Source organism: Chinchilla lanigera, unplaced genomic scaffold, assembly GCF_000276665.1.
Source record: "Chinchilla lanigera isolate Chin_1 unplaced genomic scaffold, ChiLan1.0 scaffold00028, whole genome shotgun sequence".
In the NCBI taxonomy this organism is placed as follows: Eukaryota; Metazoa; Chordata; class Mammalia; order Rodentia; family Chinchillidae; genus Chinchilla; species Chinchilla lanigera.
Window position 1 is genome coordinate 10,824,292 of NW_004955429.1, and position 24,398 is coordinate 10,848,689.

The 24,398-nt window shown below is 36.0% G+C and overlaps 1 protein-coding gene across 1 annotated transcript in view; it reads left to right on the forward strand.

Annotated features, from left to right (window-relative positions):
• Positions 1–24,398, forward strand: part of Cubn (cubilin (intrinsic factor-cobalamin receptor)) — a 248,624-nt gene that overhangs the window by 34,618 nt on the left and 189,608 nt on the right. Inside the window, exons 16-22 of the mRNA XM_005386965.1 lie at positions 523–685; positions 1,862–2,052; positions 12,516–12,660; positions 12,873–13,051; positions 14,804–14,969; positions 15,304–15,520; positions 18,772–18,902. Of these exons, the coding sequence (XP_005387022.1) occupies positions 523–685; positions 1,862–2,052; positions 12,516–12,660; positions 12,873–13,051; positions 14,804–14,969; positions 15,304–15,520; positions 18,772–18,902 (1,192 nt within the window). The remainder of the gene's footprint in view (positions 1–522; positions 686–1,861; positions 2,053–12,515; positions 12,661–12,872; positions 13,052–14,803; positions 14,970–15,303; positions 15,521–18,771; positions 18,903–24,398) is intronic.

Genomic DNA, 24,398 nt, shown 5'->3' on the forward strand with positions numbered 1-24,398 from the left:
GCATTGGGACCCCACAACCGCTTTAAGTTGTACTTTTAAATTCATTACATTCATCAAGCCATCACTTATGCTGTGTCTAATATGACAGCTCTTCATTCCTGCATGCATGCCTCCTGAATACCTAAACCACATTGTGAGTCAGTTGACATCAATAGTATTCCTTCTTGTATCTTCCTTTCTTATATTCACTTTCTTTCTCTAGATCACTAGGAGTCTATCATTTTAAAGTGAATATATGAGAGAAGGGGGAATGTATTAAAAAAACACTCAGATTAGTAACTCAGGAGAGAAATCCAAGAATATGTTGGGCCTCAGAATTGAAATTCAGATGGAAGATAAAGCATTTGGGCTGATGGGAAGACACTCTTTCCTGAACCCCAAATGTGTGCTAACTATGTATGTGATGAGGAGACTCCCTACAGCCATCATAAATGATAGATTTTTCTGAAGTTAATGCCTAAAATGCCCTGCTTTGTGAAAACCTGACCTCCCTTGCACTGATCATTCTCTCTTCTGTTTTAGATTCGAGATGGTCCTCTGCATCAGGACCCCATTCTTGAGAAATTCTGCACCACTCGCTCTGTCCCACCGCTACAGATGACAGGTCCCTTTGCCAGGATTCATTTTCATTCTGACAACCAGATCAGTGACCGTGGCTTCCATATTACCTACCTAACATCACCTTGTAAGTACCTTGCCAGTCTGTAGCTTAATATGTGGTTGAAGGACGGTGCTATACTTATAGCTGCTTTGTATTTTAAGTGGTGCTGAAGGAGACCCATTCTCTTAGACTAATAACATGCTTTTGCAAATATTTCTTCCACAGCTTCAGATTCTTTACCTTCTTAGTGTTTTATTATTAATACAGCAGTACCCCTTGGTTCCTAAATTATGGGATTCACATTATGGTGGAAATGTATGAGACACCTAAAATTAAATAATTCATAACCTCAGAGTTTGATGTTTTGTTGTGTGATAGGTTATTCACGTGAGCAATGCAGTCTGTCTAGAGATGTGTCTGATGTTGTCTTTGGCTCAAGTTCATCCGTGTGGGAGCTGGTTTCTAGTATTGCAGGGTCCTGGCCCCTAGACTTTCACTTTCAGTGGAATGCTATTAGCTATCATGTGTTCAACTAACATGGATATCTTAAAACAAACAACAAAACAAATGAAATACTCTATAACTTTCATTTTAGGGATGGACAGAATTTTGTTCATCACATCTATCATTGTGTTCATAACAAAAATTTATAGGAGAAATAGCTGTTAAGGCTCAGTATCAGGAAAAGCAATAATTTGCACATCTTCATGTCTTCAATGTGCACATCGTCATTGGTCCCTTGTCCTTTTACTCTGACATCAGGTTGAATCTGCAGCTGACCTCCTCTAGTTCTTGTGGCCCTTATAACTACTGTTTATGCTCATCAGTCTTACTTTGGCCACATGTTGCTATTCTGTGTTTATTTTTTCTTTAATCTGATTCACATGTGTAGTAATATATATCTTGTTCTTTACATTATTTCAAAAAATCCCTTAAGTCTTTCTCAAATGAAGCAGAGCATTAATGTATTTAAAAAACAATTTGTAAAAGAGAGTGGTGCAGTAAAGTCTGATCACACATTGCTATTACTTCGGATACTCCAGGGACAGAGTGCAAATATATCACATGGGAAACCTTACAATAGAGGCATAACCCTGTATAGGGTTAATAAAGTAGGTGTTTAACTGTTTGTTAAATGATAGATTAACACACAGTTAATGTGTGTGTTAATGTGTGTGTGCGTGCATGCACACATGTGCAAATTTCTGAAGCTGGGTCACATGTTCTTTCCTTTTCTCTTTTCTTCCCTTTCCTCTATAGCGGATCTGCATTGTGGCGGGAACTACACAGAGCCAGAGGGTGAGCTCCTTCTTCCCAGCTTGCCTGGGCCTTTGGCTCACAGCAGGCAATGCATCTATATCATAGAACAGCCTCAGGGAGAGCTAATAGACCTCAACTTCACCCACGTGGAACTGGAAGGCCAGAGTGGCTGCTCCCACAGTTACATTGAGGTAAATTTGTTCCTTCATTCTCTTAGATAATGTTCCTCAAACCTTTTTATATGCTGTAGGTTGAACAAGGGTCTTCAAAGGATCATCAGGCTTGCAGCATCCAGATCCCCAGAGATCATGTTAGAAATGCCATTTTATATCCTATTCCAGACCCACCCAATCAGCACCTCTGGGATAGGAGGCCACCACATCATTCTGAGACAGGCTACAGTGTAAGAACAACTGTTCTGGAGAGTAGGTGGTAAAGTAGGATACCGGTAAGGGAATCAGCATAAGACAAAAGGAGAGCTAACAAATGGTGCTGCTATCAATGCCCATCAGCTGAGGAATGGATAAAAAAAGATGTATTTTTATACAATGGAGTATTACTCAGATATAAAGAAAAGTAAACTGGAGGTTTTCATAGGTAAATGGATGCAACTAGAGAACATACTCATAAGTGAAATAAATCAGACCCACATGTGTAGACATCATATTGTCTCCCCAGTGTAAGAAACTAAAAAAGTAAGTAAAATCCTAAAGGTGCAATAGATATTGTGAAAGGGAAAGAAACTACTGAAAAGGAAAGAACAACTGGGATGAGGGAAAGGAGAAAAAAAAGAAAGAAGGAAGGGGAAAATATATATAAACAAGAAAGCTAAGATAATTGTACTGCTAATTTCTATTGGTTTATTGTTAATGCTTAATTTTTTTGAACAATCTTGCATGCCTATATCTGGTAATCTGAACAACTACTTTGAAGATAACAATATGCAATATAACAACCATTGTTAATTTACTATCATCTTATTTTGAAATTCTGTATCATTTTTGTTTTTTATTTTTATTCTCTTTAAAATAAAAACAAAAGGACAGTTGAGACTAGAAACTCATTAAAGCACTCCAGCACAGTACAGACTATTAAACTGAACTCTCATCTGTAAGGTAGATGCAAATAAATAAAGTTACTAGGATTTATTTACTAATAGGATTAAGATTTCATAGCTTATCTAGGATAATCTTATATGTTATAATTTCTACTTTAACCTCAGAAAACCAGAACCCAGAGATGTATTGAGCTGTTTACCTGCTGTTACATGTCTGGAAAATGATGAGATAGTGATTTGAATTTATAAGTTCCAGCTGTACCGATCTCTGATAAGAACAGAAATGCAGTAGGGCAAATTTGACTCTAGGAGGTGTCTTCCCTATGGAAAATATTCTCATAGATTTCCCAGTTCCATACCTCGCTCTCTGCTTATAAGACTGAATATGAAGCCAGGCACAATGGTTTTCTCAGATGGGTGAGAAATTCTAATATTCATGGAAATCTGGGTACCTTTCCATTTGTTTCTCAGCAGTGGTTCTAATGCCTCTGAGGAGCGGCCAAAGCGCCTGGAATGGTCGCTCCTCTCTGGCTTTGCAGAGCACTCTCATTGACTTTGTACAAGGCATTGCATGAACTCCTCTGTATTGTTCTGAAAAGATATTGGGGAAAGAGATTATAAAACTGGCATGCAAAGACTGAGTTTTGTGAACTGGAAGGAAAGACTGTTTTGTAGGCAGAATGGAATTGGAGTTAACTCATTTAAATTATTTTAGTTCTATCATTAGATGATTATAGAACCTTAGACAGTTCTTTATCCCGGTGCTTCAGGTCCTACTTCAGTAAGACACTCTACTTATTCTTGTTACCTTTATGAGGGTAAAATCAAGGAAAAGAATAACAAAAGAAGCTTGAACGTTAGAAACATTATATAAATACAAGGCTGTCCTAGCCCAAATCCTCAACTCTCGCCTTGAACTTTCAGCTCAGGAAGCCAGAAGTTCTTTGATGGCTAGCCATAAACATATCTTTATTCTGATGTTCACAACTACCCACAAAGTTCTGACTAAATTTGAGTTGTTTGTGGAAGAAATAAAAGAACTCTTATTCAGAAGGACAGGCCATGCAGAGTGATTTGAACAGCTGATTATACTTTTCTATGATATCTTTGACTAACCTAAAGGAATACAACTAATCAATTTATAGAATTTAAGCACTAGCATGGGCTTTAGATATAGCATAAGAGTGTCTAATCTAAGCCCTCAGTTTTATAAGGAAGAAAATGGAATCCAACAATTATCTAAGTCTAGTTATTGTCAAAATAGTATTTCAATGTGTCTATACAAGATTTTACATAAATATATTGACTTAGGTCAAAGATTTTATCATTAAATCATCTCCATCCATTGGGAAAAAGGAACTAAACTCATTTTAAAAATATATCTACTTCTCTTGATGCTCTTCAGACAATGGCTGAGGAAGAAAGTGATGCAGGAATCAAATTTAAATGATATTAATATGACATATATTATTCTTCAAAATAGTGGTTTCAATTTTAAAAGCTGCACTTAAAATTGAAATGTTTAAGCAAAAAAAATAGAAGGTGGCATTTTAGATACTATCGTGCCATTGGCATTAGATACTTGGATGGTTTAGATGACTTTATCATTTACTGGCTCCATTTATGAGAGAAAGCAGACTACCCACAGTTTGAGAAAGAATGAAGAACCGAGGGAATTCCAGAGAGATATGAAAGAATGACAAGGAATATTCTTTTGAGGGAGAATAGAGGCACTCTTAAGACTCCTGGATCATCTCATCATATAGTCCGAGACGTTTTGTTCCCATGCTAATACGGCCTTTAGATAAAGATTAAGATATACGCGATTGCCTCGTGTAAATCTTTAACATTTTATGCTATTTTGAAAGAATTACTTTTCCACAGTAAAAGAGCTCCATGTGTGCTCATCTGAGGATAAAATTTGACTGTAAAAGGTAATAGACTTGGTATTGTCCAAAGCCTGTATTGCATATCTTTTTTTCTTTTTGAAATAAGAAGCCTATAGTTATATGCTATTTCTTAGATTTGTGTATCTCTCTCAACTAAAGTTCCTACCTCTAAAAACACACACATTGCTCATGGAAGATGTGATTTGGCTACAAAAGAACAAGTACAAGAGCAAATTCTGTTTTTGTCACAGAGCTTTTGAATTGCATAGAACAGTTCATGAACGTAACAGAAGAATCTTTCCAGATTAAAAACCAGCACTTCTCATTAATATTTCATAAGTGATGTAAGCCATCAGAATTCTGAGTAAAGGACACACAGACAGTAATGAAAGTTTAATTTTTATTCCCAGGGATGCTAGTTGTAGTCTGAATAATGAATTCACAAGTCCATATGATGTTAAGACTGAGGCTTGAGGTAGGATATGGAGGAAAATAAATAGAATTGTTCTGCTCACCAAGTTTTCTTGGCCCATCTTCAGCCCCTACCCCTTGCCCCACTCCAGGGAACTGGAAAGGGAGAGGCTCAGGGAGGGAAGAGGTGATACTGGCTTTCTACAGAAATAGGAAGTGTTGGGGAGATGGTCCATTGACATGGAAAACATGCAAATGAAGGGCTAGAAAAGCTGAGAAATATGATTAACATTATAGGATGGACTAGGCTATATTGAATTTGATTTCTGAAATTGAAGGAATATACCTAGTCTACAAGTGGCTCTGAATCACAAATTCATCCTTGTTTTGGATTTCTGTGGCATGGCAATTCCAGTAAGGTTAACAAAGTGCAAATTGTACGCCTCTTTATAATATAATGTAAATTATTAATAAAACATTTAAGATGCCTAAGTACTTGGGAATCAGTGGAGTCGCTCTTAAAACTTATTGCAGTAGGAAGCAAGACATAAAAGGCTAGGCAGAAAATAACAAACGGGAAAGAATATATATCAAAATCTGTGGACATGATGAAATTCAAATCCCAGGTAAAGCCTTGAATTTAAGAAGAACCAAAAGCTTGGAAACATGAAAGAACACATCCAAGTGTCTTTTCTCTAAACTTGTTCCTTACCATATTTCCCTTTCCTCTGCCCTCTTCTCTGAAGATTAGCCCTATACAACTTTCACACCTTTCCCACATCCATAGATGAATTCATATTCACAGAGGTCTTCCTTTTGTTATTAACTGTTAGGTGCTGAAGCTCTATTCTTATAGCCTTAGGGTTGACTGAGGGAGAGCTGTGCCTTTTGATCTGCATGACCATACTTGTTTCTCTCCAGTGGACCTTCTGGTCAGAGTCTCATGGCTGTGACACAGAATAATTCATAAGGATACATTCATAAATGGTAGAGAAAGAATAAGGCCTCTGATAGCTGAGGCCAGAATATAGTTACAGCTAAACACACAAGAATAGGCTGAATAGTATTGCTTTTTCAGTTAAGGACATTTCATAATTAATTTCAGTTCAGAGAAATATCTTTCTATTGAGGCTTTTATAGGTAAATGGATGCAACTAGAGACCATACTCATAAGTGAAATATATCAGCATGTGTAAACATCATATTGTCTCCCTAGTGTAAGAACCTGAAGGAGTGAATAAAATCTAAAAGGTACAATAGATGTTGTGAAAAGCAAAGAAACTGCTCAATAGGAAAGAACAACTGGGATGAGGGAAAGGAGAAAAAAGTAAGAAGGAAAGAAAAAAATATGTATATACACACAAGGTAGCTAAGATAATTGTGCTAGTAATTTCTGTTGGTTTATTGAAAGAAACAGGTAATGTTTAGTTGTTTAATCAATCTTGCATACTTATATCTGGAAATCTGAGCAACTACTTTGAAGATAACAGTAAGCAATACAACAACCCAGGTAAAACCTGTTGATTTCCTATCATCTTGTTTTGAAATTCTTTATCCTTATTATAGTTTTTGTGTTGTTTTATTTTTGTCTTTGTTTTTATTTTGTTTTTACTCTTTTTTCTTTAAAATAAAAAATATTTTCCTAAAGATGGCAGGGAAAAGGGGCAATGGACAGATGTTTAATAATTTGCAACTTTAGCATAGTGGTTTTGGGGTCTATACTAGAAACATTTATTTAGTTTCTGACTATGTTACCATAGTTTTTTTTTTTTTCACAACTGCTGATGATTTTTGATACAGTGGTAAGATACATTAGATTAGTCAGCTTTCTCTTCCTGTGACAAAAATACCTGAGAAAGTCAATTTAAAGGAGAAAATATTTATTTTGACTCAGAGTTTTGGAGGGTTTAGTCCATGGTTGGTGGCCCATTGGTTTTGGGCCTGTGTCAAGTCAGTGCCTCATGGCTGGGAGCGTGTGGTGGAGTAAAGCTGCTCATCTCAGAGTGGCTATGAAGCAAAGAGAGAGGAGGAGCCTGAGGTCCCAATGACCCCTTCAAGAACACATCCCCTGGGACCAAAATACTTTCCACTAACCTTTACCTTCTTGAGGATCCACCACCTCCAAAGAAAACGCTTTTTACTCTTTGCCTGGCTTCTGTCATCTTTCATTCCTCACCCCTTATTCTCTAATTTGGGGTGAGGCCACATTCCTCTTCCACTTACCCCAATTAGCCCTCACTTTGTTTCGAAGATCAAGTCTTAGCTGAGGGATAGATCAGCCTGAAGCTTGCTTCACAGGAAGCCTCTTGTTAAATGCTGCCATTTGTTAGAGTTCTGTTTTCAGCTTTTCTGTTTACCAAGCAGAGCGCCAACATATTTGGTTTGCTTTGAATTAAAACTTAATACTTCAATGGATTTCAGAAATTGCAGTGTAAAAACAAATCTGGATTCATAGCATACAAACAAATGAACACAGACATTAAGACATGGCTTTGAGATCTGATCCACTCCAGATGTTAAAGCTTACTGCTGACTGGCCTCTAGAGCTCACACTAAAAATTTCATGTAAATTGTGTTTTTTGGCTTAGCTCATTTTAGCTCTCTATACAGGAAATAGTTCCTTTACAGTGACTCATATTTTTAAATGAGTAGTTTCTTATGAAGAACTATTTTAATTTATGAAAATAAAAATTAGAAATCATTTGGAATACTACATTGGCTAAGAAATCTTGGATCACAGATAATACAGAGGGGCTTTGGGCTTGAAACATTCCATGTGTACAAGATAAATAAAGAAATTAGGAGAAGATTGAGCTTGCTCAGAATACTAAATTTTTGTGGTGGTCCCTCTCATTTCTTTGCAAATGTGATGCATGAAGGAGAATGATCCCTCTATAAGTGATACCTGACTTCTTAAGAAAAACCCTCTGTTATTACAAACCAGGCTCAGATTCTAGTCATCTTTCTCTATGTTGTGCTGCGATCAGAAGCAACAAATAACAAGTACCAAGCAAATTAAAAACTGTGTTACCAAATGTTTGTGGCTTACAACCAGTGTTTACTTCTCGCTTATGTTTGCATGGCGTATTTAGATCAATTCTGTGCAGAAGCTCTGCTGCCATATCCTATATATTTATCATTGTGGCACCTGAGCTCTTGGTCTTGTGAGAGGCAAAAGTAAAAGATGGCTGAATCATGCATGCAATGACAGCCAAAGCCTCTTCTGGGAAATGGGTGCATTTCTTCCACTCACATTCTGTTAGAGCAATTCCTATGGCTAAGTTCACAGTCAGTGGGAAGCGTGAGCTGTTAATTCAATAGGAAGACATGGCAAGTAATAAGGCAAAGAGCATAGACGTTCAAATGTTCAATCTCCTTACAGGAAGGACATGTGTAATTATTAAAGCAACGTAGTCTATCCTGGTTTACAAGCACAAATAAAATATTTTTGAAAGACAGTCCAAATTCACAAGTCTTATCGTATTAAATGCAAAAGAGGTCACCTTAGATAAACTGTGTTGGTAAATTTTATTTCAGTATCTGTCTCAAAACTGTGGTGAGGTATTACGATGTCTGGGATCCAGGGAGAATACAGGCTTACAGAATTAATAAGGTTTCATTTCCACAGAAAGAAAGAAACGCAGCCAAAATCAATTGCACCTTCTAGGTTTAGAGCCCTTGAGCCCTATAAGCTCCTCCTAAAACATTTGGACTGCAGCTGCTTTTCTCCTTGCTAAAGTTCTTGTGTTTCATTAATCAGGGCCCCAGGGAATGGCCCACTTTAGCTTACTCTGATGCTATTTGGCTGTTTTTCTTCCTTCTTGTCATCTTCTAATGGGCAAAAGAGAAAAGAGAAACATTATCTTGGAGGAAGCAAATGGAGCCCTGGAGGATTAGAGAGCAAGAAGATATCTTACTCTGTGTTTCACACTCTTTGGCTTTCAAGAATTGTAGTATGTGTTCATTTCTAAAAAAAAAAAAAGGAAACATCTACCACACCTTAAAATTAATGAATCAACAAGAATTGGTCAAGCACCTATTTGCAAATTTGTTTGCTAAACATTGAAAGGGGAAAACAAGTTATCTTTCCTTTGAGATTTGCTGTTTGGTTAGTGAGCAATTTAGCATAACTTCACTCTGTAAAATTTGTATTACAGATATTGTGAGAGTTTGCAGATGGGAATTGGTATGAGGCTGAGTCAAGGGAGAGGCGTGTGACTTTTTGGGTCTGGGTAATAATCATATGGCTAAGCCATTACTTATTTAATCATCCTTATTATTAGAGCTTGAAAGCAGTTTCAGTTCTCATCACAGCATGGCATATTGTGATGTGGATCCATGGACAGCTTTGTCCGCATCTTGAACATCCTTATGATAGAGCATTAGAAGTGACACATACTGATGAGCAAACTTCCGGAGCTTTATGCTCCTACCCATTACGGATAAGAGGAACTGTGTCAAGATACCCCCAGTAGCTTTGTAAAAGCTGTACAAATATTACACTGTAAAATATTTCCCCTTATTATTACCCACTCCCCTTGCTCTAGATAATGCTTACTTTTCTGCAAATTTCATCTTTTTTTTTTTCTGGTACCGGGAATCGAACTCATGACCTTGCACTTGCCAGGCAGGCGCTGTGCCGCTGAGCTAAATCCCCAGCCCCTGCAAGTTTCATCTTAAAGATTACTTCTGCTGAGAAGTATTCTGTAATACACTGTTGGGTGTCTTTGTGAAGATCTTTTAATATCACCCTTTTATTTTCCAGCAATATAATTCATTCATGATGTACACTTACTAAACACATTATATCTCAGAATATAAAGTTGTAAGTATAGTGTGAAGGAAAAATAAAAGTAAAGCAACAAATGAAAAACCACATTCATTTCAACATGTGGGAAGCCTAGGTAAGCTCCACTTGACTGAATGAAGTGGTCAGCTATTTGTACCCTAACATGTTACATTTTTGTTGTTGTTGTTGTTGGCTTTTTTTGGTACTGGGAATCAAACTCATGACATCACGCTTTCCAGGTAGGCGCTGTGCCACTGAGCTATGTCCCCGGCCTTCTATCCTAACATATTAGGAATGCTTCACAGCAAATGAAGCCTGATGTGGCTGCGTGGGTTGGTGACTCTTTTTCTGCAATGGTGACTAACTTCTGGCAGGTGTCCAGGAAGGGAAACAAACAAATGATTCTTTTTACACATTATTGTCATCCTGAAAAATTCATTGTATATTAAAAATAAAAATACTTGGTATTTAATATGTAAAATAGAGGTAGATTTTATGCTTATTATCAAAGCTTTACCCTAAATGAACCTCACACAGGACTTAGAAGAATCCTGGTTCTGTGTGACTCTCTTAGTTTCAAGTTGTCTGATGTCTTTGATACTTAATCACTAAGTGCAATAGTGCCCTACCATCCTTGTGATCATAATTACGAATGAAATTTACAAATTTACAAATTTACAAATGTCCTTGTAATTTTCCTAAATGCCTAGCTGGTACCTACTGAGAACCACTGGTCAAAATGTAGCACCCTGTACTATCTCAGGCATTGTACTTGTTGTGCTTTCAAAAAAAAGTATGCTTGAGTGTTCTAAATGCCTATTTTATGTTGCTATCACTCGCAAGGGTCCTGGTACTCGTGATACCTTGGTAAGTTAATTGAGTGAATTTGGCAGGGGTGGTATGTATATCCATGGAAATATTCCTGACTATGGTGCAAGGTCCCCGGTGTTTCACCTTTATTGCTATTGTTGAGATAGCAATAGCTATTCTTGAATCAATATTTTTCATTACAAGGCATTTTACTAAGGAATCATGCTGTCTTATCTTTTTGCCTCAACAATCTATGAGCTAGGTTTAGATACAGAATCTTGCTCAAGGTTATTAAAAGTGGACACTTTGTAAGTGACAGAGGTGGGATTTGAACACAAGTCGGTTTATGGTGTTCATGGCCATTCACAATGAAATACTGGTTATTGAGTTAAAATAGGTAGTCTTACTATATGAAGGAAATTTTCTCTTAACTCTCTAAGGGCTTATCTTTTAATAAGCCAGGAGTACTAATACACTTTTAGGCAGTCTTGGAACTATCATATGGTTTATATTATTGGATCTATAACTTAAAATTTCAAACAATTATCACATTACTTTCTCCTCTTGCATCATTTGGTATTTAAAGCTAACACTGTCCAGTGGACCATGAATTCATTTTTCTAAAACTGTGTTTAGGTATTTTTATCTGTATTAATAGTGAAATTGGCTTGTAGTTATTTTTATTATCTAAGTTGGGATTTGCTAACAGAGTTCTGAGAAAAATTAGTTGGGAATTGTGCCATAATTGAGAGTATCTTAAAACAAGTTTTATATGAGAAGTATCTCTTTCTTAAAAGGTTTAAAAGTAATTACCGAATAGAACATTTTCTGGGATTTTTCTTTCTGGGGGAAGAGAATATTTAATAATGTTTTCAATTTTGTCCTAGGTTTATGTTTATTTAGATTTTGTTTTTATTCTTCTTGAGATAATTTTAGTAACTGTACCATAGGGGTATACATAGAATTATATCTAAAACATTTCTTAAAATATTTGTATTTATAACACCTTAATATTTTAAATTTTTTGTATTAGTTCTTGTTTTCTGTTCTTTTAGACTTGGCAGAGATTTATCTTTTACATTCCACTGTTCCTTAACCTGCCTCAAAAATTCTTGAATATAATTGTGAATTATACTTTCCTTTGTACTGTACTAAGTTTTGCTTTTACTTTTACTTTATTTGCCCTCATTTTAATGTGTTCTGTCCAATTTTTAAAATTGATGTCTTGAGGGCTCTTTGTGTCCTTTCCCCAACCCTCATCATCGCATTTACCTTTCTTATCTTTCTTACTTTCATTTAATCATGAAAGCAGTTTATTCCAGAATTTATTTTGATTATACATTTAGATAAAACCTGTATATTTTGATATGCAAGCTTCATGCTTTTTATTGTTTGCAAAGTAGTCTAAAATTGTAGGTTCATTTCTTCTTTGACATTGTGGACATCATCAGGAGGACATCTTTAAAATGGCTGTATTTGGGGATTTTATTGATTTTAGATTTTATGAATATTTAGTGCTAGTGCACTGTGCTAAAAATGATTCACTGACTGCTTTTAAATGTATTAAAAATATAAGTATTACCCAAACGAGATTATTGTCTACTTTGAATTGACCATTATCTCATCTCTGAATAATCCCACATTACCAACAGAGTTTTATTGATGAAAATTACAGATCTATCTTGTTTTCCTGTTTAGGTTCAAGATGATGAAACTTTACTTGGAAAAGTCTGTGGCAATGAAATCCTCTCTCCCATTAGATCCATTACAAATAATATCTGGATCAGGTTTAAAATAGACACTTCTGTTCAAAGCGCTAGCTTCAGAGCTGTTTATCAAGTTGGTAAGAAAACTTCTGCTTAATTTTTAAATGTCTAATTTACTTTATTGTGGCATTTTAATTTTGTGAAATAATTTAATAATATTATATTCTGAAGGGACAAAGAATATATTCCCGTAAAACATCACATTCTGCCATTTCTTCAGGCAGAATTAGACTATGCAATAAAATTAAGGGCAAAGATTATTTATTTCTGGACATTTTTCTATTTATAGCTTGTGGGGGTGATTTAACTGGAGAAGGAGTCATTCGTTCACCGTTTTACCCTAATGTGTATCCTCGAGAAAGAACCTGTAGGTGGACCATCTCCCAACCCCAAGGCCAAGTAGTTCTTCTCAACTTTACTGGCTTTCAGATTGGAAGTTCTAACCACTGTGACACAGATTATGTTGAGGTAAGAGTAAAAAGCCTTCAAGCATTTGTACTTGGTTGTATGTTGGTAAAAACACTAGGTCATGTCATGCTCAAATCAGTTATGTGGAAGAGAACCATTTGTATAACCCAGTGTTTCTTAAGAATGCAGACAAAAAAATTCTTAACAAAATACTAGCTAACCTTACCTAGCATATAGATAGGATTATATACCTGAACAAGTAGGGTTCATCCCAGGAAGTCTAGCTTATTATAATATCCAAAACAATTGAAGAATATGATACATAGTATCAATAAAATAAAGGTATAAACAACATTAGCACCTGAATAGATACAGAAGAAACATTTGACAAAATCCATATATTTTCATTACGAAAGCACTTCACAAAATAAAGACAAGGGGAATTTCCTTAACTTAAAAAGACATCTAAAAAAATCTCCTACATATAAAATACTTAATGATGAAATACTAAACTCTTTGCCCTAATGATCAGTAAAAAAAGGCAAAGATTTCTGTTCCTACCACTTCAATTCAACATTGTACTGGAAATTCTCACTAGAGCAGTTAAATAAGGAAAAGAAATACAATGCATCTTGAATGGAAAGAAAACAATAAAACTATCTCTATTCACAGATTGCATGAACTCGTATAGAAATTCACAAGGAATCCGCACACATTAATGGAACAACTAGAACTAACAAATCCAGCAGGTGGCGGGTTATAAAACCAAAATTTGAAAATCATTTCCTTTTTAAATATATTTTAGCAGTGAATAATTTGAAGATGAAAACTCAAAGAAACTAATTTACAGTAGCATTAAAACAAGAGTCATTAAGGAGTATACTTTATGAAAGAAGTGTGAAGCATATTCTTACAGACTATAAGCAATATTGAAAGAATTCATCATTTGTGGTGGAACATGCAAATAGCAAATAAAGTAGTATTTGTCTTAGTTACTCTCTCATTGCTGAGACACAGTACTCAACCTCTGTAACTTAAAGAAGGACAGGTTTTTTGGGGGCTCATGGCTTCAGTGGGTTCAGTCAATGACTGGCAGGCTTCAAAGCAGAAATGGCATGGTGAGCGAGCCTGGCAGAGAAAATCAGCTTATGCCATGCTCAGGAGGTCAGGAGGCAGTGAGGAAAAGGGGGAGCGAGGGAGAGGGCTATGTCCTTCCGGGCCATGCCTCACCTCCTAAGAGTATGCTCAGCTACTGATTATCCACTGATGAACAGAGAGCCACCACGATCCTATCACCTTCCCAAAGCCCTACCTCTGAGCACATGAGAATGTATATCTATGTTTGCATTCTATATTTAAATCGTAATGTTATGCATGATTTTAGAATGGAAACAAATCCCCATCAACTGGTGAATGAATAACTAAACTAGAGTATACCCGTCCAGTGAAATGGCATTAGAAAGGAATAAATTGTTGATTCACGCACACTTCACATGGCTGGACCTTGAAAGCATACAACATGAAAGAAGCTAGTCAAAAAAACCACATGTTGTATGATTCCACTTGCCTGAAGTAGCCAGACTAGATAGTTTATACGGACAGAGAGTAACTTAGTAATAAGTGCACAGGGCTCTTATTTCAAGGGAGTGGAGAATGACTAGGGATAGGCATAAATTTCTCATGAGGCAGCTGAAATATTCTTGAATTGATTTTTGCTAATTAATATAAATACCTCAGACATAATTATCCTCAAAGTAGCTTTCCAAAATAAATGTCTAACATAATTAACTTAATATATCTCTTTTACTTTAGATTGGTGGCAGTTCTGTTTTGGGTTCTCCTGAAAATACAAAGTATTGTGGTACAGAGATCCCTTCATTCATAACATCTGTGTACAATGTTCTTTATGTCACATCTGTGAAGAGTTCTTCTACGGAAAATCATGGTTTTAGGGCTGTGTTCAGCACTCAGGATTTGGGTAAGAGGCGGTCTCTTTCTCCTTCATCTAGGTTCATATCAGAATAAATGAACAATAGAAATAAATCATATAAAATTCATCTACATTATGAAAAACTTTAAAGCATGTTTAAACACAAAGTGTATATTTTCAATCACCACATATGAATAGTTCTCTTATAGTAAAAGAAAAACTATTAGTAAAAGAAAAACTAAGTTACACTTACATGGCAGATAAAAAATGGCATTTTTTCCCTTGAGGTTTTAAGGAGAAATTATTGGCATATTTTATTTTGAAATCCAGGTAGCTTGTTGGTTACCTGATTTGATAATTATGATTATTTTTATTTTAACAGTATGTGGAAAAACTCTTACTGAGTCATCTGGAATCATTAAAAGTCCTGGCCACCCCAATATTTACCCCAGTGGTGTTAACTGTACCTGGAATATCTTAGTCCAGCATGGCCAGCTGATTCGTTTGGTGTTTGATAAATTTCATCTGGAGTTTCATTACAATTGCACAAGTGACTACCTGGAAGTGTATGATACTGGCTCTGGGACTTTTCTTGGGAGGTGAGATTACTTTGTGTTGCTTTTCATGCTGAATTTGTGGCTTATTTATTGTTTTATAGATTTTTATAGAGAGAGAGACAAAACCACACTTACCACCATTTCTTGTCATCTTGTCTTTGTTTCAAAATTGACAATATATGTTTAAGTTTATGTGCATTGTAGAATGGTTAAATCTAGCCAATCAACAAACACATTACCTCATATATTAAGTATGTTTAGTGGTAAGAGTTCAGCACATCACTCTGCATGTTCTCGAGGGTGTAATATACCATCAACTGGAGTCACCTTACCGTATGGCAGACTTCTAGAAATTTATTTCTCCTTTCCAACTGAATTTTTTTTCGAGACAGAGCTTTGCTATACAGTTTAGTCTGGGCTTGAACTCACTATGTACCTCAGGCTGACCTTCAACTCCTTGGCAATCCCCTCTTTAGCCTCCCAAGTGCTGGGATTACGCACGCCCAGCTCCAGCGGAAATTATGTGTGCTTTAATCAATATCTGCTTCTCTTTATCTTGGCCATTGTATATAATGTTGCAGTGAACACCACAAGGTGGATATCTCTCCAGCATAATGATTCCCTTTCCTTCACTTACATACTCAGTGTTGGGATTGCTGGATTGTATGATAGTTCTGTTTTTAATTTTTGAGGAACCTCTATATTATTTTTCTTAATGATTGTGCTAATTTATATTCCCATCCACAGTGTCTGTGGGTTCTCTTTTCACATCTTCATCAACACCTGTTTTATTTTTATAGCAACCATTTGAACAGGTGTGAGGTGCAATCTCACTGTGGTTTTGACCCGTGTATCCACGATGATTAGTGATTCTGACTCACTTTTCCTATGCTTGGTGGCCATTTTCTGTGTTTTCTTTGGAGTAACGTCTACCTTTGCCCATTTTTAAAAAATCGGATTACTTGCTTTTTTGTTGTTGAATTCTTTATATACTTTGGCTATAAAGTGATTGTCAGGTATAGAGTTTGCAAATCTCATATTCCACTCCATAGGTTGTCTCTTTACTCTATCAGTTACTTTGTTTGCTGCTCAAAAGATGTAAGTTTTATATAATCCCATTGATCTATTTTCATTTTTGGCATGCTTGTGAGGTCTTATCCATAAAAGCCCTTGCCCAGATCAATGTTATGAAGCTTTTCTCCTATGACAACTTCTTGTAGTTTCATAGTTGCAGGTTTTATATTTAAGTCTTTACCCATGTTGAGGTGATTCTTCTGCACAGTGAGAGATGAGGGTCTAATTGTATTCTTTTGCATTTACATACTCAGATCTCCCAGCATTATGCAGCACATGAATATATATTCCATACCTACATGCATTAATTTTTCCTCTAAATTTTTAAACCTACGAGAAACAGTTATAAATATTTTACTGTCCTGATCTACTCATTCAATCATGTATGATTTATTGCTAGGTTTTGACTTATTTTCCTTGTCATTATGAATTATACTTTCTCATTTCTTTTTATGCCTGGTAATATTGATAGGCTATTAGGCATTTTCAATTTTGCATTTTTGGCACTAGATGTAATGATATTCCTATAAATATTCTTGAGCTTTGTCCTGGATTGCTGTTAGGTGGCTTAGTGCCTTCCAGTGTTACTCTGAAATTCACTTGTTTCCTGTCCCTGAAGGACTGGTGTCCTTCATCACTTCGTATCCAATGTCATTAAAGTCATTTTAAAAATATATTTTGTCCAGAACTTTAGTTTTTTAAGGTGAAAGGTTAAATCTAGACCCTATTATTATGTCTTGGTTGGAAACAGAGTTGTCATGTTTGCTTTCTTATTTCTTCTTTTTGCATTTTTACTATTTTTTATTACTTTTAAAATTTTTTGTTATTTTCTTAATTTTTTTCTTTTGTTTTACTATCCTTTTTTATCTTTTGCTTCTTACTTATTTTAATCTTTCATTCAAATTTCTTTTCTTTTCTTTTTCTTGGAGAGGTATGTGCCCACTGCAAAATATGTAATTTCTATTGAATGTCATAATCTGTAATGATCTTGCACCTCTGTAGTAGACATAGCTATATATACATGCAAGGATTTGTTCAGTTCACCTGCCTTTATTTTGATTAAGCTGTCAGATCTTTTTTAAACAATAAAATAGTACTTTACACCAAATTTTCTTTTTTCCAGCAGTAGTTAAGTCACCCATTTCTCATATGCAGCATTTCATCTTATTTTGATTTCCATATGATTTTTCTCTGTCAATACATATGTTTAATTTTATCAAATTTATTTGGACTTTTTTCTCTTCTTTCCTTCATAAAAGGTTTTTCTGTTTGTAAAACTCTCATACCATCGTGTCTTTTATTGCATCCTTGCTTTTGTCATAACACAGTATTATTTCTGAACAAAATTGCTTTTTGATCAGCAAAACTATGACCTGGTTTAGTAAATAAGCTTTTACTTTGCCATAGGTCATCTGTTTAAGGGCAATTGATTTCACCTATATAGGAATTTAATTTCTCAAATACTGTTCTGTTTCATATAGAGCATTTTAATTGATCAAATTTTCCAGAACAACTCTATGAAGTAGGCATTGTCAACCTCTCCATTTTAGAGATAGACAAAATGCACTGAGATTGCATAACCTGCCTGTGGTCACAATGCCTTTAAGTAATAGATCTGATCCTTTGTTCTATAAGTTTGTTTTTTAAAAAAAAATTTGTAGTATACTGGGGATTAAACCCAGGGCCTTTGCACTAAATTACATCCCCAGCCTTTTAAAAAAAATATTTGAAACACGGTCTCTCTAAACGACTAATTTGCCCAGGCTGGACTTCAGTTTGCCATCCTCCTGCCTCAGCCTCCCAGAGTGCTGAGATTATAGGTGTGCACCGTAACATCTGGCTATTATGAGTGGGAGATACATTGTTTCCCTTTGCTGCTTATGTTAATCACAGTGCTGCAAACAAGTTCATAAATACACTATGTGGCAATGTAATGTAGCTTACTTCCTCATTTCATTAAAATCCTCCTCATACATGCTAAGCCACAAAGTCAGACACAGACAAAACCATTTCAGCAAAGTGATCATGAACAGCATGATTCTGCTGAGTAACTTTGTAGATATTTTTTGCCTGAATTATATGTGCTTTCAAGGTAGGTTGATAGGAGGCAGATAATAAAACCCATTATCACATTTACATGTCTAAATTTCTGTTACTTCACTTCAAATATACTAAAAGTTTGAAAACCCACGTATCTGTTCTTTCTTGGTTTGGTATAGATACTGCGGAAAATCCATTCCGCCCTCTCTTACCAGCGGTACCAACTCACTAAAGCTGATATTTGTGGCTGATTCTGACCTCGCTTATGAAGGTTTTTCAATAAATTACACAGCAATTGATGAAACAAAAGGTAACAAGACATCCTTGTGTGTTTGGTCTCATTTTCTCTATTATAAAATGGCACTTATGTCTAAAACAAAATGCATGTACTTATTCTCAAAACTATGGCATGTAACAAAAGCTATATTTGAAATAAAATGCGGTGAGGTAAGTATTTTCCATATTAAAAATAGATTAATGATGAGACATAATTTTTATTGTGTTGTAGCTATATTAGTTTTCTTCCTCATTTTCTCAACATTAAATTCTGTGGTTTTATAAGGGAATATGTGTATGATACTATGAATTATACGGTGGCTGGATATGGTGGCACATACTTGTAATCCTAACTACTCAGGGAGCGAAGGCAGGAAGATGGAGAGCTAACGGTCAGTCTGGGTAGCTTATCAAAAAAGAAAATTTGCACAGGAATAATATACTGAAGGTTTTAAGGGTAAATGTCTACAAATTACTCTGAAGAAATTCATATAATAAGAGAACAACAGCAAGAGAGAATGGTAAAGAGCTGGAAGCACAATTCAAGTATACAGTGCATCTGGGTAAAAAGAATTTGGGAGCTCATTCTTGCATCTTTCCTGCAAGGTTCAAATCGTATCAAAATTAAAAGTTGCCGGTGATACTGAGTGCTCATTGTAAGAAATTATAGAAAAGGTGACAGATAAAAAAACAGCATAGAAATCTACAGCAGGAAGGAAGCTTCCATGTCAAAATGTACCTTCCTAAATTGGACCTAATTAAATCAAACTTCTTTGGCACGTGTTCCTTTTGTTGCATTTTAATACTCACCATGAGTTTGCTCCTTGCAAATGCAGTGCAGGAGATAGCTTTGCGGGCAGAGTCTTTGAGATAACGTGTGAACAGAGGTGCCTCCAGCTCAAGAGCCTGTGGGATTTATGAGGATGTCCTGTTTCATTGGGTTCCTGTTCCCACCTGTGATGTGTACCTTTTTAGTGAGTCTGGACTTCTCTTTTGGTTCATATTTAGAAAGATATTCAATGGACAAAAGTGTCACTCTGCAGATCCACAGTAGGCATCTCATGACTACTTGCCCAGCACCCCAAAGCCTCCTCTCAGAGGAGACTGGGAGCTTCTCCTGTTCCTGGATATGCTCCTTCTGACACAAACTTATATCCACACAACTCCAGGTCTCCATCTTCAAAAACTCTGCTTCCCAGAATGAATTTAAAAATCCCCTACTCAGGATCTCTCCCTAATTTCTCCTTTACCTCTCCTTCAAAGGGTCTGGCTGCTACTCTGCATTCCACCAAAAAAAAAAAAAAAAAAATTGCTGTTCTCTGCAGGAATCCATGTTCTGTATTTTAGAAACATGACTAGATTTCTCCAGAATCCTGAATGCAAGAGAATCATATACTTTTATCTCTGGTGTAACCCTCTTAGAGACAATTAGTATCCAACCCAAGCACACAGGAAATGAAACTCTTGTGATTTGCAATAAGTTATGTTGTGTGACTGACATATTCACTGGAGTTTGTTCAGGTGGTTATTATCCAAAGACCAAAGTTGATTTCTCAAGAAATTATAGTGTGCACACAACTTTCCATACTTCTCTAGTTTTCCTGCCTCATATATTTGGCCCCAAACCACAGTGAATATTCAATTTAAAGTAATTCGCTTGAACTCTCTGGGCTACAGTTTTCTCATCTGTGTAATTAAAGGATTGAATTTGATGAGTTTTGAAATGTCTTCTGGTTCTAATCATGATAAACATAATTTTCATTTGCTGCATGAATCAACTAGCTGAATCTTAGATAACATGTAATGTAGGCAAGACCTCCTAAAAATATCCTGGAAGTCTTTGTAATAATATGCAGAGTAAGACATAGCTCTGTAAAGAGTGCAACAACTCTATTAATACCACACTAGCTTGTAAGACAATGTTTAATGCAGAAACAACCAAAAGCAATCAAAATAATCTGGCAAGGAGAATCTCAAAGTTAAACTTCAATTAAGAGCAAAACAAGGTCCACTCTTACCACTCCTGTTCAATATAGTACTCAAAGTTTAACCACAGCAATCAGGCAAGAAAAAGAAGTAAAACAGATAGCTATAGGAAAGGAATAGTCAAACTATCCTTATTGCTTTACATAGAAGGCTCAAAATTCTCCACCAAAAATTCCTAGAATTAATAAACAAATTCAGCAAAGTAGGAGGATGCAAAATCAATGCACAAAAATCAATAGCATTCCTATTTTCCAACAATGAACCCAATGAAAAAGAAATAAGAAAAACACGCCTATTTAGATAGCTTCAAAAATAAGTTCAATACCTAGGAACTAACCTAATCAAGAAAATGAAAGACCTTTATAACAAAAACTATAACATTCTGAAAAAGGAAAGGAAATTGAGAAGACATCGGGAAATGGAGCAACACCCTTGTTCTCGAGCAGGCAGAAATAACATTGTCAAAATGTCAGTTTTACCAATGATTGATATATAGATGTAATGCAATGCCAATCAAAATACCAACATCATTCTTCACAGTGCTAGAAACAACAACCCTAAAATGTTAATGGAACCGGATGACAACCAGGATAACAAAAGCAATCCTAGGCAAAGAAAACAAAGCAAGAGGCATCAGATCCTGGATTTCAAATAATATATTTAAGCTACCAGGATAAAAACAGCATGAGTACTGGCAACAAAGCAGACATGTTGATCTGTGGTGTAGAACTGAAGATGTACAACCAACCCCAGATACCTTCAGCTGTCTGATCTTTGACAAATGGACCAAAGACAAATGCTGGAGAAAAGATAACCTCTTTAACAAATTGCTGTAGGGAAGTTGGTCATCCAAGTGCAGAAAAATAAATCTAGAACCCTACTTATCATCCAGCACTGTCTGTCAAATCAAAATAGATCAAGGGCTTATATAAAAAAGTAGAAGTGCTGAATCTGGTAGAAGAAAAAAATTGATGATACTCTTAAAGATGTCAATATAGGCAAGGGCTTTCTGAACAGAACCCCAGTTACACAAGAGATAATGCCAAAAATCAACAAATGGGATTATATTAAATTAAAATGCCTGTGCAAATCAAAACAAACAAACAGAATAAAGGGACAGTCTATAGAATGGGGAAAATTCTGCTAATTACTTCTCAGACAGAGGACTAATATCTAGAATATATAAAGAACTTAAACAGACCCAAAAATAAAAGACCCAATCCAAAAATGGGCAACTGAAATGAGTAGGTAGTTCTCAAGAAAAGTACAATTCATGTACCAATTATTAATTGGCATCATTAGCCATTAGAGAAATGCAAGTCAAAACAGCATTGAGGGTCTATCTTACTTCAGAAAGAATGGCTATCATCACAAATGCAAAAAAAAAATGCTGAGGAGATTGTGGGTGTGAAGGAACCCTTTTATACTATTGATGGGAATGCCAACTAGTGCAGCCACTATGAAAACAATGTGAGACTCCTCAGAAAACTAAAAGTATAGATTCCATTTGATGTAGCTGTACATTTTCTGGGTATCTTCCTGAAAAGGTTAAACACATAACATTACAGTAATACATGTATACCTGTGTTTATAGCTGCACACTCATAGCAGCTAAATGGTAGGATCACCCTACCTGCCCAGCAACAAATGAATGGATAAAGAAAATGTATTATACATATACACAGTGGAGTACCACTCAGCTATAAAGAAAGATAAATGTAAGTCATTCACTGGAAAATTATTTTATCTTGAGACAATAATGCTAAATGCAGTAAATCAGACACAGAAGGATAAATATTGCATGGTTTCTCTTACATGAGATGCTCAAGTTATAAATATTTTAGAAATAAAAGATGGATGGTAAAATATAGAAAGATAGACTTTGTAGAGAAAGGAAGGTGAGCTGGGGATAGAGGAGACAGGAGGGAGGAAATATAAAGGATCAAGAAATAATATGCTTACATAACACTTCTTCATGGTGAATGTATTTATTATGCCTCAGAAACATACATGATAAAAAGGGAAGGAAATATTTCAATGATAAAAGTTTTCAGAAAATAAGATAAAATAAAAGTAAAATGTGAAACAGGAAAGAAGCTGTGCAGGAAGTGTGACCTCTAAGAAAGTGAGCAGGGGTTGGGGGTAGAGTGTGTACTTAGCATTCGTTGGCCCTGGGTTCAATCCCCAGCAGCCCTGCTCCCCAAATAAAAGGAAGAAGAAGAAAAAAGAAATGATAAAAAGTGACATGGTAAAACTAGTGCTCACTGGTTTCCAATTGTGTTTAGCTTCTGATCTGAATTTGAAAAAGTGAAAATTTAAATACAGTAGTGAAAGTTCCCTAACTATTTAGGTGGGAAGAAGATGAAATTGAGGCAATAACTCCAAAGACTCTCTACCCTTCTTCCCTGTGTGCTGATCACTACTTTCACCTCTGTTTGATCCAGACAGGGCTAAAGTCACAGATGAGATGTGTACTTTCTGTTCTTTGGCTTAGCCTGGCTGCTTGATGCGCACCAGTCTTTTGTTGGATGAACTTATAGGATGGACTAACGTAGTCCAGTCATTCTAAATAGCAACCAGATGATTGGATCCAGGAAGCCCTGTGACACCTTCGTTTTATAATTCTGGAGCCTGTCACAGTTTCCCATAAATCAGGACAAGTGATTGGCTCTCATGAATTGTTGAAGGTGGCCCCAAAGTCTTTCTTAGGGAAGTGCTGGTCTCAGGAGACCGAGATGGAAGTGAAGCTGGTGGCCGCCAGACAGCGGCTGGCTCTCTCAGTCAGCCAAAGGCAGGATGAACTGGTGCCTCAAAAATACAGAAATGTTAGGACTCTTTCTTTTCAGTGATCGTCTTACTCTGGTTATCTTCCACAGAATAGATATGTCAGGGAGAATCAGCACGCTCAGTCACTGACCCTTCACCTCCTTTATCGCTGTAGCAGAAGTAATTTCAGAGCAATAATTATGGTTTTGTTGCTGTTGCCCGGTTCAGCTGGCATGTGTTTCCCTGCTACACTCTTTCCTGTCTTCATCTGATAGAGGTGAAATTTCCTGACCTAAATCCAGTTACTTTCGCATCTGTAGTTCATGCTACCTGGCCCAGAAGTCAGCCTGTAACCACGTGTTTGGGAGGAAGGAAAGAGGTCGGCATGGCGTCTTGTTTTACTTTGACTCCCTTCCTTGCTGCTCTGCTTCTGCCTTTGTCCAGAGGTGCCCGAGGAAGTAAAAATGAAAGATGCAACAAGCAAAACTGTACTGGGTAGAAAAACTTAAGAAAATCTCCGTGACTGATTATGAGACTGGTTCTTCAGTGTTTGTTAATTTAAAGTACAAAATATTTGATCCTGTGACAGTATAATTGATGATTTAACATAACCAATTTAAGTTATCATTTTATAACACATTGACATCAATTACAAATAGGGTAAAATATAATTCTACTAAGAGGGGACTTTAAAGGAGTCAACAGAAACAGAGGAGTGTACTGATTCATTTTCAATGTTAATATTAGATGAAAATTTATATAACATCTAGCCCACCAG